The sequence below is a fragment of the Rattus rattus genome, chromosome 11, assembly GCF_011064425.1.
Source record: "Rattus rattus isolate New Zealand chromosome 11, Rrattus_CSIRO_v1, whole genome shotgun sequence".
NCBI lineage: Eukaryota > Metazoa > Chordata > Mammalia > Rodentia > Muridae > Rattus > Rattus rattus.
Window position 1 is genome coordinate 68520142 of NC_046164.1, and position 18771 is coordinate 68538912.

At 47.7% G+C, this 18771-nt stretch overlaps 1 protein-coding gene across 4 annotated transcripts in view; it reads left to right on the plus strand.

Annotated features, from left to right (window-relative positions):
* Positions 1–1092: 1092 nt before the first annotated feature.
* The window catches only part of Tbc1d14 (TBC1 domain family member 14), a 93973-nt gene continuing 76294 nt past the window's right edge, over positions 1093–18771 (plus strand). For 2 of the 4 annotated variants that reach the window (XM_032917123.1, XM_032917124.1), the window contains exons 1-2: positions 1093–1130; positions 11776–12517. In XM_032917123.1, the coding sequence (XP_032773014.1) occupies positions 11793–12517 (725 nt within the window). In that variant the 5' untranslated portion in view covers positions 1093–1130; positions 11776–11792. Of the gene's footprint in view, positions 1131–1685; positions 1833–11775; positions 12518–18771 lie in introns of those variants that run through there. The other 2 variants (XM_032917122.1, XM_032917126.1) reach the window with 2 other exon arrangements.

The following is an 18771-nucleotide window of genomic DNA, read 5'->3' on the forward strand; positions in this document are numbered from 1 at the left end:
TTCATTCATCCCCAGGGATGGTGTGCATCTCATAGCCTTTGATCATAACCTGGGTTTTGTAAACCCTTCCTCTGGATTGTGTTCAGATTTGTGGAAATATTTAAAAATATTTGAGAGAATTGTATAGAGGTCAAACCATCGCCTAATGTTTTGAAATGAATGTACAAATCAAAACAGTAATAATAATCCCAGAGGTAGACACAGGAGGATCAGGAGTTCAAAGTCATCTCTTTCTAGGTTGCAACCTTGAGGCTAGCATGAACTGAGAACTGTAACCAAGACAAATAAATTTCCCCCGGTATACCTGTGATGCTTCCAGCCTGATGAGAGGTTTCCTGGCTGAGATGTAGTCAGGCTTTAAAGGGGCTTGTTTGTGTTTGCAATTCCTCGGGGTCTGACATCTCCTAGAATAAACCCAGATCATGCCAAGTACCCTTAGTATGGATCCAATAGACACTCATGTCTCTAGGCTTTTTGAGGCTCGGGAAACAGTGAGTTCAGTGACCTGGCCTAGAAGGAGACATCTTCTATAGGTATCTGGCTTTACCCTTCTCAGCTATAGCTGACTTCTACCTCCTGAATCATACTTGTTCATAGATTGTATCTCTGTAATTTTTGCTACTTAAAAAGGAAACATGTACATAAAGCCAGGCGTGCTGGCACACCTTTAATCCATTGGCAGAAGCAGGTGGATCTAGTGAAGCCTCGTCTAGTTCCTAAGCGAGTCCATCACACAACTTTCAAAACACATCGATTAACCCTGTATATCATCTTCCGAGGTCCGGCCTGCTGGGCTTTGTGTACGGAAATACTAAAGTGAAGGCAAAAGTTTGGGAACTACAGCGCTCTAGGTACTAAGCGCAACGAGTCAGAGATCAGAAAAGCCCGTTAGACAGGTAAAGAGGTTAAGGCTATACTGGGCGGACATTCCAAGGTCAACGATCCGTAACCTGCGCTCAGGTGTGCCCCTGCATACTCCCGTGGGCTGTGAAGACTCCCCAACTACTGGACAGGGGCGCCCCATCGATGCGCTCCGCCGCTCGGCTCCCCACGCCTGGACCAGCCCCACGCGCTTCTTCCCCCTCCCTCTGCTTCCCACTTCCAAGATGGCCGCGGGCGGAGCCGACCAGGTAAGGGGCCCCTGCCGGGCGTCTGCGGTGCCGGTGTGGACACTGTGACTCTCTCAGAGATTTCTTCGCAGCCCCGCTTGGCCTTGAGGACAGAAAAGGGCCGGGGACACAACTCCCGAAACCCAGGGTGAATACTTGGCAGGCTGGAGGACCAGCGCCAGTAAATGTCAGGCGCCAAGCTCTACGGAGCCGCGGCGGGGGGCGAGAGCCCGGGCGGAAGAGCAGTGGAAGATTGGCGGGGGCGTGGCTAGGGAGCGTGAGGGCGTGGATATGGAACGAGAGGGCGTGGATAGGGAACGTGGGGCGTGGCAACGCTCCTGTCCTTTGGCGTGTGGCTAGCCTGGCTGGAGAGTCAGTACGGAAAAGCGTAGGGCGTGGCTAGTGAGCTCTCGGGGGCGTGTCTATGGGGCTCGGGGGGTGGCGGTACGCCTGAGGCCCGGGGAGCAAGTGTTTGGAGTTGGGTGTTGGGCTGAAGAGGCTCGGCGGAAGAGCGATGGACTTGTGGGGGCGTGGTTATGGAGCGCGGGCGTGGAGGGGGTGGAGTCTGGCGCTAGCTGCTTTTAGCCGCGGGCCGCTGACAGGCACCTGCTGTGGCCCGGCGTCTGCAGCGTCTAGCCTCCTAGCCCAGCAAGTTGCCGGCCCCACGGGGCCTGGGCTGGGGGCCACAGGCCCGGAGATGGCGTTGGAGCTGCGGTAGCTCGGGTACTGAGGGGCTCTGCAGGGTCAAGCTGAGAGGTTGCGGAGGGCTGACGCTGACCGCTGCCACCTGCTGCTGCGTCGGCCAGGCAGGGCGGCCTGAGAGGGCGGGTGGGAGGGCTGGTGTCCGGCTGACGTGCGACTGCCCTCGGTCAGAGCTTGTCGCGACTTGCGTCTTTTCCAGAACTTGGTGAAAAGTTTTCTCCTCAGATGTGGTGCTACGAGCCATAGAGGTGTCTGCTCTGCGTGCCCTGAGCCAGGGTCCTTCCTCCTAGGACCCCTGTCCGGTTCAGATCTCTGCTTTTACTCCTTTTCAGACCCTGTGGTATTCAGATCTCTGCCCTCCCCAAACCCCTCTCCTGTTCAGATCCTAGTGCTCCTCAAACCCCTGGTGTGTCTCAGATGTTTATCCTGCTAAGACGTTTTTTCAAAACTTGCTAAAGTTTTCACAGAGCAGAGGCTGCAACTGGCTCGTCTGACTTTCGCGGGGCTGTGGGCTGCAAACCGAGTCTGCTCTGAGGGTCTAAGCCTGAATCTTCCTCAGATCTCTGACGGGTTTAGACCTCTGACCCCTTTCATTCCTTCCTCCTCAGCCCTTTGTTGTGTGTTCATATCTTCTTCCTCCCCATGCCCAGTTCTTCTCAGACTGCCAAAACCTCTTCCTTAATCTCCTGACTTACTGGGTCTTCTCCCATGTTGGGCCTCCTTACCCTGGTCTCTGGACTGCAAAAGGTCCTTCAGGGAGAACCCTAGACCTCACTTCCCTCAGACTCGTTTCCTGAGCCATGTCCTCCTCAGCTCTTCTACTCTCTAGCTGTAGAACCCATTTTATCTGTAGAGACACTCAGTATTGGCCATCTTGGTAGTCTAGAGGAACAACCTGACTTCTACCTTACTCAGGATCTTGTCATTCCTTCCAGGCCTTGGTTAGATTTCCAGAGGGTGCTAGCCAGCACAGACTCCAGTGAGGCTGAGAATGTCAGAGATACCTCCTGACCAGGCCCAGTGAAACTCGAAACTGCCTCTGTCTGAAAGTAACATAGATGGAACCTTTATCTTCCAGGAGGAATTAGATTTGCTCTGTAAGAATCTGTGTGCACTATTGCAGTTTGTCACTTCCAGAGACTCTGGCTAGTCTATGATTATTTTGTGTTCTCTGGCTGAGGAGGGAGTCCTAGTGTTTGGGGGCAGACTTTTGGAGGATGGGTTGCCTCTGGCTGCTGGGAGCTCTGTTAAAGGGACTTGGCTAGCCTTTGTATCAGTCCTGGCACACTTACCAGTGCCAAACTAAGTCTCAAGTTTGGTACCCCCTTCACCTCCTCCAGAGCTCGTTCACTGCTTTCTCTGATGTATGGGTTTGGCCCATTGAGATCTGAGCTCCATGATCCTGATGAGATCCAGCTGTAATGAGAACCTGGCGTATACCTGCTGCTTAGGGTTACTGGGTGCACTCTGCCAGAACATTAAGAGAAGGAGGCATGCCTGTGGGAGATTAGGCAGGAGAGACAGAGGTGGAACGCAGACTGAAGCAGGCGTATCACAAGACGAGGCTGTGCTCATCCCGATGTCCTCAGTGGCCCCAGTTGGCCCTTGTGTGTGTTTGTTGAGCACCTTTCTTGTGTGAGTTAGGCTTGCTTGCTTTTTGAGCAGCAAAGTTTTTGTCCTCTGCCATCATCCTGTCCCCTCACATCCAGCATCTTACTTGGCTCCTGGGGATGATCTGTGTCTCTTTAGCACCTTCAATTAGCTCTGACTCCTGTTGTGCAGGGAGTGAGTTCCTTATCTCCCCCCTTTACCAGGGTGGGTTACTTCCTTGTGTAAGTCTCTCCAACAGTGAGAAGGATATGGTCTCAGGGAGCCTTGTCTTAGAGTCTGACTCCTGATGGGTCAGAGATCCTTAACTTCATGTTCTCAGCTCCAGCACTGAGCATCCTTGTCACATGAGACCTTGGAGAGGATTCATCAGAGTAGACATTTATATATAAAAAAGGAAATTTGCGTATTGTCTCATCTTCTGATATTTGCTTTAGGACTAGATATAAAGTAAATGTCTTAGGCCAGGAATGTTGAAACTTTTTGACTCTCAAGCTAGAAGACTCTCAGGAGTAGGTCAATTTGGGTAATTTCATTTTCCTTGGGAAAATTGAGGCCCAGAGTTCAGTCAGTGCCACATGCATGAGGAGAGATGTTAGCAGCAGGAAGAGGCCCTGTGTACACAGATTGACTATTTCTGGGCTTTGTAATGCAAAGGTGTTAAAATAGTGGGCCTGAGCTGGCTGTCCATCTTGTGACTCCACTAGCCAAGATTTTCTAAGGCTTAACTTCTGCCAGGCATGTTCTAAAAGCATCATGTGACTTTCTTCTCCTAATCTTACTAACTGCTTGATAAGGTTAAGGTTACTATTAACTTCATTTTGCAGCGAAACAGAAACACATGAAGTTAAACTAAACTACATAATGGGTAAGTGGAGGAGCTGGGATTTGAATCCAGGTAGTCTATTCCAGAGTCTATAGCTCCTCCTACCCTACTTATTTTAAAACTTCCTTGTAAAATTACATTTATTATTTACTTGTGTACATGTCAGAGGACAATTTCTAGTCAGTTTTTTATCCTTTAACTTGTGGGTCCTAAGGATCGAACTCGGGTCGCTAGGCTGGGCAGCAAGCACCTTTATGAACTGAGCCATTACTATGGCCTTAAAAACATTTATAAATTTTTACTATTGGGTTTATGTGATGTGTGCATGTGGTTGAGCATGCCTTTGCTGCATGTGTGTAGAGGTTGGAGGACAGCTTTGGAGTCAATTCTCTGTACCTTTATGAGAGTTCCAGGGATGGAATTTAGGTTGCCAGGCATGTACAAGAAGTGCCTTTACCCACTGAACCCACTGGCCCTAATTTTAAACGTTTTGCGGGGCTGGAGAGATGGCTCAGCATTTATGAGCACTTGCTCTTCCAATAGGTCCAGGTTCAATTCCTAACACCCACATGGCAGTCCACCTGTGTAACTGCAGTTCCAGGGGACCTGGTGCTCTCTTCTGACCTTAGCAGGCACCAGGTACTCTAGTACACAGACATACATGGAGGCAAAATACTCATACAGATATAATAATGTTCATTTCTATTCGCATCTACCATATGAAATAGTAAAAATTGTTAAGTGTTTGGTTTAAGTATTCCTGCAGGCCTTGTGTGGGGCTCTGATGTCACACCCGCCATACCTTGAGCAACTTGGAGCAAGTTGCTTTCTTTACATTTCAGTGTCTGCGGTGTACTTAGCACACTTGTGACTGGGCTGTATGGGCCCTCACATGTACAGCACGTGGTGAGTGCTCAGAGTGGTCGCTTCTGTTCAGAATTAAGCACACCTTTGCTCCCAGGGCTCTGGAAGCAGAGGCAGGCAGATCTCTGTGAGTTTGAGGCCAGCTTTGTCAGTTAGTGAGCTCCAGGCCAGCTAGGACTACTTGGTGAAAGAGACTCTTTCTCTCAAACACAGAAGTAAAGAATTACATCGCCTTTGTGAAGTGGTCTGCATATTTTCCTGATCTATCGCTACTTCACACCTGCCTGTTTAGTCATTAAATGCCACTGAAACATTTGGGAGAGAAAGGAACACTCCATATATTCTGTCCTTAATTTAAAGGGTCTCCTGCCGGCCTTTAAATTGTAAGTTAAGTGTCTATCTTTAGGGCTCCGAGGGAGTCTTTAGGATCTTCAATAGTTTGAAGTCTGGTATGCTGAAATATACGGGTGAAATAGTTCACCCAGAATGTGAGAGCTTCAGGTAAGTTGCCATTAGCCTTCCAGAGGGATGTATGAGTTTAGGTAATTGTCTTAGGACTGTTTTTGCCCTAAGAATAACCTAAGAAAGAACTTTTATAATCGACTTCCATTCTGTACAGTGGCAGTACAAAGAGTGAGCAGTGGGCTGCCTCCCACTTTTGAGTGAGATCCAGGTTAGCCCAGCATGGCTGCTTTCTTAGCCCTCGCTCTTTGTCTGGAGCTGAGGTTGCTGTCTCTTATCTAAGTAGATGGGTGTGAAGGTTGAGCACCCAGCAGGCTCTGTGCTCCTGGCAGGTAGCCGCTCCTGTAAACTGGTGTAATGCTCTTGGACTATCCTGGTCCCTTTGACCTTCCTACTTAAAGAGACTTAAAGACTTAAAGAGAGACTCTCCCCCAGTTACTTCCCGTGACACTCTCTGCAGTGCAGGGGAATTCACACAAGCGGAATGTACCTGAGGAATTCTGGTGTTAGATCTCATTGGTAGCCTTTCCTGAGCTAAAGTTTATCCTGAACACCCTGTGTTCTGGGCTGAGATGCAGCCTGGTGGAACTTTGCTTCAAGAAGCAGAAGACCTGGGGCTGGGGATTTAGCTCAGGGGTAGAGCGCTTACCTAGGAAGCGCAAGGCCCTGGGTTCGGTCCCCAGCTCGAAAAAAGAACAAAAAAAAAAAAAAAAAAAAAAGCAGAAGACCTCATCAGAACCCTTACTGTTAAACATGGGGCACCCCAAGAGGCTTTCTCAAGGATGTTGTGGGTGTTAGATACAGAAGACTTGTGGGGCCTGTTCAGCTTAGAGCAGTCTGGTCTGCATTAACTGGTAGCTATACATGTGGAAGATATTACAAGTAATCCTGCTCCCCTGGTACTGACTGATGTGTGTGCCCTCAGGCGTGGCTGAGTAGAAACAAGCTTTGGGTATTTTGCCCTTAGAATAAGGACCTGGAAATCAGGTAGAACTGGGCTGAGGGGAGACCTGGCAGCTAAGGTGAGTGTACTGTCCTGTCCTTTGATGGTGAGAGAAAACAGTAGTATTCCTTTACTGGTGGTACCAGGAATGCGCCTTTCCCCAGGAACATCAGAGAGGAGCTGCGTCAAGAAGGGATACTTGGGCCCATAACCTTTGGGGGTGGGGAAAGTCCCCAGGAATGGTCCTAGCTAGGGCAATTTGTCCTTCTGCAACCACCAGGGAGGGGATTTCCCTTCCTAAGGACAAATCTAATCATTTGGTCTGTGTTTCAGAATGGTGGGATGTGTGTGTGTGTGTGTGTGTGTGTGTGTGTGTGTGTGTGTGTGTGTGAAGATTATGGCCATGGATTTGGGGAGGAGGAAATCAAGTGGTTGCGACTGGATTAGACTGTCTCACATAGCCCTGTCCACATTATTAGTAGAACTTGGCTCTCTTTGTTACTTGTCTTACACAAAGAACAGCCCTATGGGATGGATTTGGGCTGTTCCAAAACCTCAGGCAGTTTCCTCTTTGCTTCCTGCAGAACACATGAAACTTACGTGGTCTTGCTATGTGTTAAAAACAGCCTTCCTCATATGCCTGTTTCATATCTTGTGTGTTTGTCTCTGGTCCGGAAAGTGGTGACTAATCACCATTTACCCTGCATTTTGTCCCTCCCCTGGCAGTGTGCTCTTCCTCCCTAAATGGACTCAGTTAATGCCAAGTCTGCCCAGGTTAGAGTGCCTGCTGTAGGCACATTGTGTTGCTCTGATGTAGATGTCAGAAAATGACTATCACTGTGGAGAGTGGTTCCCATCGTAGGTCTACATGTAACCTGCTGTTGTTCTGAGTGGATTGCCCAGTTGCAGTGTCTGGGGTGTGCACATGTTACCAGGACTCAGTGAGCTTTTCTCCCACTTGTATTGGTTCTGTTAGCATTGCCTTGTTCTTAGAATATGACCCAGATTTCAGTCGAATGCTCATGGATGGAGCTGTCTGGGAAACCTGCCCACTTGAGGACTTGGTTGTTAGTAATTAATTCAGCACATACTTTTAAAAATCCTTAATCTATGGCAGATGCTGAAGTCCAGAAATGAGTAAACTGTTCCTGCCTAAAGTTTGAGACCTGGTGGCCAGGGAACAGTTGTAAACAGGAGAATAGTTGTAAAATCTCATCATTTTAGGTGGGGTGTGGTAGAAGAGCCTAGAAAGAGCTTTATAGCTTCCTGAAGAAGCCAAGGAGGGGACAGAGGAGGAAGGAGGTGGTAAGCTCCCCAAGTTGGAGCTTCCCATGCCACAGTTGGCTAGAGCCCAAAACCCCCAATGACCTTGCTGGGCTGGAGCTCCTTGCTCTGTACAGTGGCCCCAGTTGGGCTGCATGTTGAAAAGTGGGGGAAGGTAGAGATGACGGGAGGGCCTTTGTATCTGCTTAGTGTGGGGAATTCGGGCTCAGTCTGTGCTTAGAAAGCATGTGACTTGGAGGCAGGCCACCTTCCTTAGGCCAACTTCCAAAGATCACCCTACAGCCTTGTCTCAGAAGCATGTGCTTTGTTTGTGCAACCTCCCCTTTTGGGGGCACTGGCAGAAGGCAGGAGGCCTGGAGTGTGGCCTCTGGTTTTATGGCATTGGTAGTACCAGGTGGAAGGGCCCAAGGAGCAGGTGGCCTTAGCCCTTTGCAGAGTTGGCTCTAGAGCATAGTTTTAGTTAGGATTACTATTGCTGTGACAAAACACCACGACCAAAAGCAAGTTGAGGAGGAAAGGGTTTATTTGGCTCACACTTCCTTATTTTGTTCATCATCAAAGGAAGTCAGGACAGGAACTCAAACAAGGCAGGAACCTGGAGGCAGGAGCTGATGCAGGGGTTTTGTTTCTGGCCTGCTCCCCCAAGCTTGCTCAGCCTGTTTCCTTTTAGAACCCAGGACCACCAGCCCTGGGATTGAACCACCCACAATGGGCTGGGCCCTGTCAATAACTAATTAAGAAAATGTCCTACAGTTAGATCTTATGGAAGCATTGTTGTCACGAGTCCCTCCTTTCAGTTATCTCTAGTTTGTGTGTTAAGTTGACATAAGAGTGAGTAGCCAGCACAAATATGCTGCAAGTGGAGCACTTTTCCCCTTTTAGGCTTATTTCCTCAAAGGCAGACACCCTGTTCCTGAGACTTAATGAATCACCAGAGGCCTCAGAGTTCATCTGGCTTTTCCCTGAAAGAGGCCCCAGAGACAGGGAACACCATGGCTCTGGGCTCGAAGCCCTACTTTCTTTTTTTTTTTTTTTTCCCCCCCGGAGCCGAGGACCGAACCCAGGGCCTTGCGCTTGCTAGGCAAGCGTTCTACCACTGAGCTAAATCCCCAACCCCGAAGCCCTACTTTCTTCCCCACTTCTTGAATAGGTTTGAGGGGGAGGGTCCTTGGAATTAATTCTATGAATGAGGTGCCATTGTCTGAATAAGATGGTTTCTCACCCCACAGACAGCACTAGCTAGGTGTTTGCCCAGGCCCTGACTGATGTGCACTCTTAAAAGCACAATCTCTTGATTACAGTTGAACTGCATCTCCTGCAGACACTCCAGACCCAGCTAGAAAACAAGGAAATATGGTTGTGGAGCACCTGTGAGGTCTGGTGTCTGGCTTCACCACATTTCCTTGTTTCTTTTGTCTTCAGACCAACCTGTAGTATAGTATTGTTAATGTTCACTGCTGGGGAGGCAGGAAGTTGAGGCTCAGAAAGGTTAAGCACCTCTCCTGAGGTCACCCCAGCTGATAAGTAGCAGAGCCAGAATTTCAGCTGTAAAGATTTCCTCTTCCGACCAAGGTCTTGTGCCCGTTTGATCTGCTGGAGTCTGATGGTGTTTTGATAATATAGTAACCTTTGCCTTTGTCAAAGATTAGCTCTTAACTATGTGATACATATTTCTTTATTCTTGCTTTAATTTAAAAAGAGTGCAACTTCCAATTTGTGTGGATTTGAATCTACTTGTATCTTTTCGTGATTCTTAACATAACAATTGGCTAGGTTTTCCCACAGCAGGGAACGCAGATGGTGTGTGATGTCCTTGAGGGACACATGGCTGCTGGACTCAAGGTGGACATTAGGGCGAGCCATGCAAATTAAAATGTGCCAACACCTGCCGAAGGGACGCTCAACTCCCTGAGAATGAATTGAGTTTTTGTTGTAGGTTTAAAAACTTTTTCAGCCCTTATATAATTTTGTTTCTGTAACAACTAAATTTGCCTGTGTTTTTCTTGTGTTGTGGTACACTGTGGTTCTAACTTGTAAGAAAAATAGGTTATTAGTCAGAACAGCTCTGGAGTTAAATGAACCTTACTTGCAGGATCATAGTTTTCTGTGGCTCGGCTATTTCTGAATTCTGCCTCTCCATTCACTCCCTTCTGTTTCCATTTTTGCTCTTTGCTGCACTGTCTGACTGGCTTCTTCAGTTTTCTGGGAGGAGGAGATTACTTGCCTTCCCCTTTCTGCTTTTTAATCAGTTTGCTTCTGCTGCACTTAAGGAGCTTGGCTTCCTGAGGGCTGCAGAAGGCTTCTTGTAGAAGCTAGGCTAACATCTTAGCGAGTGAACTCCTGTGTCTGCTGTGCCCTGGCGTCTCCTGCCACTTCTTGTTTGATGAGAGCAGATGCTCCTCCTGGGCCAGGTGCCTGCTCGTTGCTTTCCTTGGTACTAATTTCCCCAAGGTTGTCTGTAGCGGAGCTGGGCTTCAGTCTGGAAGTAGCTGGGGGCTGGAGTTCTGGTCCTTAGGTTCTACTCTGTGGTCAGGTTAGGATGCACCATCCCTTCTCTAGTTTTGACATTTCAAAAGAAAACAAGTGGTAACTTTTCCCAGGTGAGGGTGACTGTGTGCTAGGGGCTCTGTTCTTCAGACTGGAATTTTCTCCTGGCTTGTGCCTGCCTCTTGGTCAGAGAATTGTTGGCATGGCTTTTGAGGTGTGTGTGGCCAGTGCTTTAGACTCTTCCCTCAAGCCCTGGCTTTTGCTCTTCTATTACTAACATATCTTCACTGAACTAACCTCCTGCCCTGGACTTAAGGAGCCTGTTCCAAGCCATTTAAAACTAGGTATGGCCTTCGTTCCGACCCCCAAATCCTACCTCTCTAGCTAAGTCTGATCTTGGACTGTTCTGAGGGTTTGGCTTCTGTTGTGAAGGAAAAGCATACCCTGTCTTGGGCTTGAGTGACCGTGGTAATGCTGTGGAAGGGAGTGGACAGTTGGGGTTTGCATGGGCAGTCTTCCTGCAGATGGCATGTTTGTAAGTGTATACTTTACATTGTTATTTTTCTATCTTAATGAAGTTAGCGTGTTTTCAATGCTGTTCTACAATGACTAGGACTGAACCCATGGCTTTGCTCATTCTAGCTAAGTAGCACTACTAAGCAATGTTCTCCCGCCCTAGTTCACAGCTTTAAGTCAGAGGTGTTCTGTTGACAGTTTGCCCCCTGTGTTATCTTTGTACCACTGTGACAGAAGGCCTGAGACAAGCAACTTGTAAGAATGAAAGGTGTATTTCAGCTCATTGTTTCAGAGAGTTCTTCAATCCATGGTGTTTTGGCCTTGTTGCTTTGGCCCAGGGAAGTATAGAATGCCATGATAGGAGCAGGTGACAGAAGAGTCCTGATTGGCTCATAGCACTCAGGAAACAAGATAATCTAGCTTTATCCAACCTCCTAAAGGCACCACCTCCAGTTGCACGACGGCCTTGGGACCAAGCCTTCAACATATGGGCATACAAGATCTAGAATGTAGCCTATTTCTACAAGAAAATGTCTTTCCTGCCTGGCACAGACATTTTACCTCCATTGCTGGCCTGGATGCAGGAGATGTGACTGGAGTGGGGGAGCTCATGGTGAAACTGTTTTCTCTAGATGATCCTCTGTGTGGGCTATTGTCCTGCTATTTCATGTCATGAGAGTGTGTTCAAGTTTTTGCTCAGAGCCTCGATTAGAACTTGAGTGTATGGGACTTTTTTTTTTTTTTAAACTTCTTTTTGACATGGAGTATCATGAGGGCTGGTCTCAAATTCAGTCTTGCCTGTCTCCCAGTGCTGGTTTTACTAGTGAGTGCCACCACATCCAACTTTCTCTTTCAAAGGCACCCTTTTAAGCAGGATCATCCAGCCTCTGGAGCTCTGTGTTCAGAGATATCTGAGGAATAGCATCTTAGGATCTATATACACATTTTTAATTCCCATGTCTGTATTTCTCTAGTTTCTTCTTGGACCAAGATGACTGATGGAAACCTTTCCACCTCTATGAATGGTGTAGCATTGATGGGCATTCTAGATGGTCGGCCAGGAGACTCCCTTCAGGACTTGCAACACCTTAGTATCAAGGCAGTGCCCAGATCCCTTTCAGTGCCTGACTATGGACCTACACTAAAACTTGGTGCTTTGGAAGATCGACACAGCCTTCAGTCAGTGGACTCGGGCATTCCTACCCTGGAGATTGGCAACCCAGAGCCTGTTCCCTGCAGTGTGGTCCACGTGAAGAGAAAGCAGTCTGAGTCAGAGATCATCCCGGAGCGGGCCTTCCAGAGTGCGTGCCCCTTGCCATCCTGTACACCCTCAGCTCCCACTGGCAGCGAACGGGAGCAAGCTGTGCGGAAGTCTTCCACCTTTCCCAGGACAGGCTATGACTCAGTGAAACTCTACAGCCCCACCTCCAAAGCCTTGAGCCGAAGTGACGATGTCTCGGTCTGCAGTGTGTCTAGTCTTGGCACAGAACTGTCAACCACATTGTCGGTTAGCAATGAGGACATCTTGGACCTCATGGTCACGAGCAATTCCAGTGCCATTGTGACGCTGGAGAACGATGATGACCCCCAGTTTACTGATGTCACCCTGAGCTCCATCAAGGAAACCAGTGACTTACACCAGCAGGATTGTGTTGCTGAGACTGATGAGGGGAGGAAATTGAGGCTATTGCAACCATTCAGCCACTTCTTCACAAGGTAACACCTTCGCTATTTGGAGCAGAGACAGGGCAACAGATGCAGACCTGTTGCCTTGTGCCTCCTTGTCTAACTGTAATGTCTCCTGTGCGTTGTTAGTAAGAGCTGTGTCCTACAGACAACTGTGCCTTTTCCTGGCACCTCAGTACTGTGGAGTAGTGTGTTGTGGCCAGGTCGGCTGCTGACTCAGCGGTTTGGCTTCTCACTGCCCTCTCCCCTTCTGTGTCCTTGGCTCACGTGAATAGTCTTTGTTGCTTGTTGGCCTCCTGCCTTTTGAGGGTGGGGTCACCCACAGGCCCTTAGTGCCCTTACTTTGTCATTCGCGAGTTACACTAATTCACTAAGAAACTAATGGTTTCTTAGGGCAGGCAAAAGGGTGCTGGTGAGATTGGCATCAGCAACTCTGTTTCTAATCCTGCTCTTAGTGGCAGACACTGGGGCTGCCATCTCCAAATGCTTTAGTCATGCTGCCAGTACCTGTCTGGTGGGCCTTTTTCTTGTATTCTGGTCCTGGCCATGCTATTGAGGGCACCCTGCAGCCACACAGTTCTTAATGTGTTGATCCTACCATGTGCTATGTGATGCCTTGTCACCCAGGTCCCCAACAAGCCTTCTGGGTTTCCTGTGTGTCCCTAGAGTACTCTGGGGAGTATTGCTTCTATTTCTTCCTCTGATTTGTTTTTATGCTTTTGTTCAGCAAGAGCATCTAAGGCTTTGTTCTAGGCAGGTCATATGGGAGTCACAGGGTGATGGACATGATCTTAGGTCACGATGGAGGGAGAGTTTATAATCTGGGGTTGCTATGCCTCCACCAGTCACAGAAGCTGAGGTCCTTTACAGAGGGTGTGGGTTTATGGATTATCTATTTAGAATTGTAATCTGCCCCACATTTGTTCTTTGGAGGCTTCTGGGCTATGAACTTTGCAAGTAGGAACATATGGCACATGCTTCTAGCAAGTCAGTGTTGGACTTTGCAATACTTGGTGTGATATGCTGTCTAGAGCTAACCAGAGACATGTAGCTACTTAGGGTTCCCCAGTTGCTTCATCAAGCAAATGTGAGTATTCCCAGTCAGTCTAAGGCCAGTCTTCAGTGAGATGGTCTTCACATGGCTTGCCGTCTTCTCCGGACACCTTTGTTCTTGATGTGCCCACTGGAGAACTTATTCAGTGTCTGAAGCCCTTGTGTGTGCTTCTGAGGCCTCCCATGCAGCAGTGCTGGGGGGTCTCCTCTGTGTAGCTGGCTGGATCCTGTTATTTGGATGAGTGTTTGCAGTTTTTCCATGTTGAGGAGTACCAGAGGGCCTTATGAGTGACTCCTCAGTCAATCTCAGGGGAGGAGTTGCCAATACACAGGTTTTCATAGTCACCTAGGAGACAGGGACCCTTAGCAAACCTGGAGACTTTGTGAAGTAGGGGTGCCTGGGAAGTAGTGCAGTGGGGACAGCTTGGTTTACAGGTCAGTCACATCCTAGCTATGTGACCTTGAGTATCACTTACCTTCACTGAGGTTACTGAGTCCCTCCCTAGCAGTACTGAGGAGGGCCGTGGGTGCCTGATGTGTCATTGGCTTTGCTTCACTTACCTCGTTGTCCCCATCATCACAGTGTTTGCTGTCTCTGCTTATTTTCCCCAGAATTGGAGTGAAGAGCTCCTGTGTGACTGTGGAATTAGGTGGATTAATATGTTTAAGGCTTAATATAGATAACCTGACACATGGATGAGGTCTTCATTAGGGTTACTGTTACTGTGATAAATACCAGGACCAAAAGCAACTTGGGAAGGAAAGGGTTTATTTGACTTATACTTCCATGCACTGTTCATCATTGAAGGAAGTCAGGACAGGAACTCAAACAGGGTGTAGGATCTGATACAGAGGCCATTCAGGGATGCTGCTTATGGAGGCTTGCTCAGCCTGCTTTCTTTCTCAGAACCACCAGCCCAGGGATAGCACCAACCATAATAGGCTGGGCCCTCTCCCCATTATTACCAGTTAATAATTAGTTAACAATTATAGCTGGATATTATGGAGGCATTTTTTTGATCGAGGTTCCCTCTTCTCAGGTGACTTTAGCTTGTATCAAGTTGACATAAACTCAGCACAGATGACTTTACATATCAGCAGTTTGGGTGATCATGGCTACTCCCTGATGTATCGCTACCTTTGTCTTATGGGGAACTGGGTAGAGGTGAGTTGCCTGTTGAAACTTCTTCCCCTTTGGAGAAAATACTTTGCATTTTGCAGTTTCTAGACCCTCTTATTTCTTGGTTCCTGCTTCTGAATTCTTGGTTGGCAGCTCTGACCCGTTATAAGGAGCCACACTGAAGCTCTGAAGCAGGGGATATGAAAACAAAGGAGTCCAAGTGAGACAGCAATGCACGGAGTCTGGTGTTGCCCCATGGAAACTGGGGGTGTCGCTGCCGTTTGTTTTACCTTTATTTTTGTAACATACACCCGTGCATCATATTACCCTGAGCTCTGCACTGGTTCCTGCTCTCCTAGACGTGGTGGATATCCTGGGAGGGTGGGCCCTGCAGTTGGGAACACTGGGTCAGGGCTCAGGTGACATAGGTTTATTGTCAGCTCTCTTAATAGCTGTGTGACCTTGTATAGCTTTAATGGGGAAAAATGGCTCCAGGAAGATCAAATAGCTAAGGCACCTGGCTTCCTGGGATTACTTAAGTAGTAGCTTTCTCTGGTTTGACCAGAGCATATTTTATTTTTTAATGCTTTTGTGAGCTTTTGACCCCACACTGTACATTTCTTCAGTTGAACCCATTGCCCAGTAACTTAGAGCAGAATTTCTGCACCACGCATTGTTAATGTTTGAGATGTGTACTTCCGTGGGCAGCTGTCCAGTGTATTGCAACATTCCTGACCTCTGCCCACTAGATACTGGCACCATCCTGCAACTGTGAAGACCAAAGTGTCTCTGGACATTGCCACATGTTCTGGGATGGCGATGGATGAAGCCTTTCTGATGCACTGGGCTTACTAACAGATGACAACTTTGCTCCCAAATAGCTTCCTCAAAGCTCATTTACTAGTGTAATTTGAGCAGAATTCCTCATCTTACATGGAAGAGAGCAGTGTTAAGGGATCCTCTGAGTCCAGTGTGACAGTCCAGTGGCTGAGGAATTCAGTAGCAATGCTTGTGGTGTGGCCACTTCCCTCAGGCTATGGGGTTGGTTTCCATGAAGCCAAAGGTTTAATCTGCTAATCCACATGGTCTAGGAAGTAATAATTAGCTTTTCCTGCTAATAATTATGGGGGCAGACACAGCCTTTGGGGATGTGCCTGGCTGTGCTTAAAGGTCTAGAATGATGGATTTTTCTAGTCTGCTTCCTGACCTGGCAGAGAACCCTTTGGGGGCACAGTCTATGTCTGGCTAGCATGACTTTTACTTGTAATTCAAAGACAGTGCGAAGACCATGGTGGTTTGAGAATAGGGCTGGGAGCCTCAGAAGCTCTGTCATTTTGCGCCGTGTAACCCTGAGAAAGCCATTTAACTTCTGCAGCCTCTAGCGTGTATTTGGGTGACCTGGGACTAATTACTTCTCTAGTGAAGAGGTAAGACGAGAGGGAAAGAGCCATAACTCAGGGTTAGAGCATTTGTCTGGTGTGTGTGAGGCCCTGGTTTCCATCCCTGGCACTGCAAAACAAATACAAAAACCACGCAAGCAAAGAGCTAATAATGCAAGTGTTCAGTGAGGAAATAGAAGTTAACTCGCAAGGCAGAGTGAGCTCCATACATATGCTGCTTTTGGCTTGCTTTTCTCCTTTTGTTGAGGTTTCATATGAGATTTCAGTGTTATTTTTAAAAATTGTCCTCCGGGTAAAGATATTTGCAACCACCAGTTTAAAAGTGAATCTTCAGATAGATACTTTGATATGATATGAATGTGTCTAACCACAGTCTTAGTTCCTGTACAGAACTGGGCTTTTGGGATTTGACCCATTGACTGGTGATCATAGGGTATGATAAATAGGAAATCTGTGGACTGGAGGCAGCTTATGAAGAGGTGGTGAATTCATTTACCAGGACGAGGGTGCACTTTTGTGTGCCTGGTGCTGCTCTTTGATTTGCGTGGCTTCCTTTTTCAGGCTGCATGGTAATGGAGAGGTAGCATGAGGTGGGACCGGGCTGCCTGTTTATCCTTTGGGCTGCTCTCCTTGTAGCTGCTTTTCTGGACTTTATTAGCTGCAGAGCAGATGTCTATTCCTAGCCTCTTGCTGCTAGAGTTTTGGACATGGATTAGGGCCATCCAGTTCCTCCCAGTGTGGGAGGTTTGAGACAGAAATAAGATGCAAGCCATTTTTTTCTCTTTGCTGCTCTCTGGTGCCTACTGAGGTTGGAGAAGTTGGAGGCTTTCCTGCAGTGTTGACAGTGTCTGTTTTCAGCTTCCTGGATGCCGAGGGCAGTTGCCGTGCAGGAAAGCCCTGTGCTCCCTCCCAAAGGCAGTGATATTGATTTCTTGCTGGCTTGAACGAGTCCAGCCACATCTGCACCTCAGGTAAATCAGTTCCGTGTTGCTCAGTGACCTACTCTAGGGGTCAGGGAATCATCAGAATCAGCTTCTTCCTATGACCTTGAGACCATCTTATTCCTTGTGTTAAATCCATTTCTGCTTTAAACACTTAGAATGTTTTTGTATCTTGCACTGGGAACTTAACTGATTCAGGAACATGCTGGTAATTTTGCTTCTATGTGTGAAAATCATGCAGAGGTTGATTAACTTGCCAGGGGATTCAAAGATGATGCAGGGCTGGGGTCTCTGACCTTTAGGTTTATGATCTGCAAGAGAGGAAAAGTTCACACTTAGGTGTTGTTGGGCAAAATGGGAGGTGTGTAGCCAGCACAGTAATATTGATTCAGTTTTATGTTGTTGACTTATTTTCTAATGTTACGATGATTTTAGAATTAGCACTAGGGAAATGAGAGATAACTGATTTATAATTATGACTTTCTTACAAAATCTGTTTGCTATTGTCCTATGTCTTAGTTTTGATGTGCACCAGAACACGTGCTGTGAATTGGAGCTGCTGCTGGTGTGGGCACATGCTTGTGCATGGCTGAGAAGCCTGGGAAGGAAGGCTGGGTTGTGGTTTCTTGACTTAGCTGTGCCGTGGTGTGCTGGCCTGTGGTCTTGGGTTAGGCAGGCACTCAGACTGAGTGTCTGTGTGCTTGTCCGTGAGATAAGCCGAGGTGTACCTGCTTGGGGGTCTGTGAGAATGAGAGAGCCATCTCACGTAATCAGCGGTTGAGCTTCCAAGAGAAGAACATTCCAAGATGGGCAGGCGCTGCCCAGGTCACTGTGTTAAATCTTTCTGCTGTGGGACGAGGACAAGAAACAAGACATAATCTAACTTAAGAGAAAAGCTAATAGATTGGACTAGGGCAAAACAAAAAGAAGGAAAATGGCCTGTGAAAAGGGCCATGAAACAGTTCCAGATGCAGAGGCCACTTATACACTCGGGAATCCCATGGGAATTCTAAACTGGGTGTCATCACATATATGCAGAGGACCTGTAGGGTAAAAGGAGAGGGAAAGTGTATTTAAATAAAGTAAACGTAAATAGAAATCTGACCTGGACAAGGAACTCCCGTGAGGCTGTTTGTCGCCTGCTGACATCTAGTATTGGGCACGCAGCCTGCCCTTAAGAGGAGTTTGTTCCCCAAACTGCCTGCCTGCCTGCCTGGGAGAAAACTAAATTTTCATTTGCAAGTGGTTGTCAACTGGAGATAGTTTCTGGGTTAGGGATGGGGGCATGTGTCCCTTTCTTTCAGTTCTTACGAGTCCATCTGGATCAGACCTGGGCAGGAGCTCAGTCTCTGTGAGTCTATCTGTTCTTTGATCCTGTTGTTGTAGAGGGCATAACTCATGTTTAAAACCTGAGTGATATTCCTCTGTATGGATTTGGCATAGTTTATCTGTTTGCTCATCAAAGGGCATCGCAGTTGCTTCCGAGTTTTGGCATATCTGAACAGCTGCTGTTGTAAAGAGCCATGTGGGCGGAGGGTTTTCAAATCCTTTGGGTACATCCCAAGGTATGCAGTTGCTATACTGTATAAGCCTGTTCAGTAGTGGAGAAACTGCCTGTTCTACAGTGGCTTCACTTTTTATATTCCCAGCAGCAGTGATGAGAATTCCCTTTGTTCTGTTCCCTCACCAGTGTTTGCTCTCATCCCTTCTTGTATCACTCTGGTGGTTTTGTTTTGTTTTTGGTCAAGTAGGATGTAGGGTCCTCAGCTG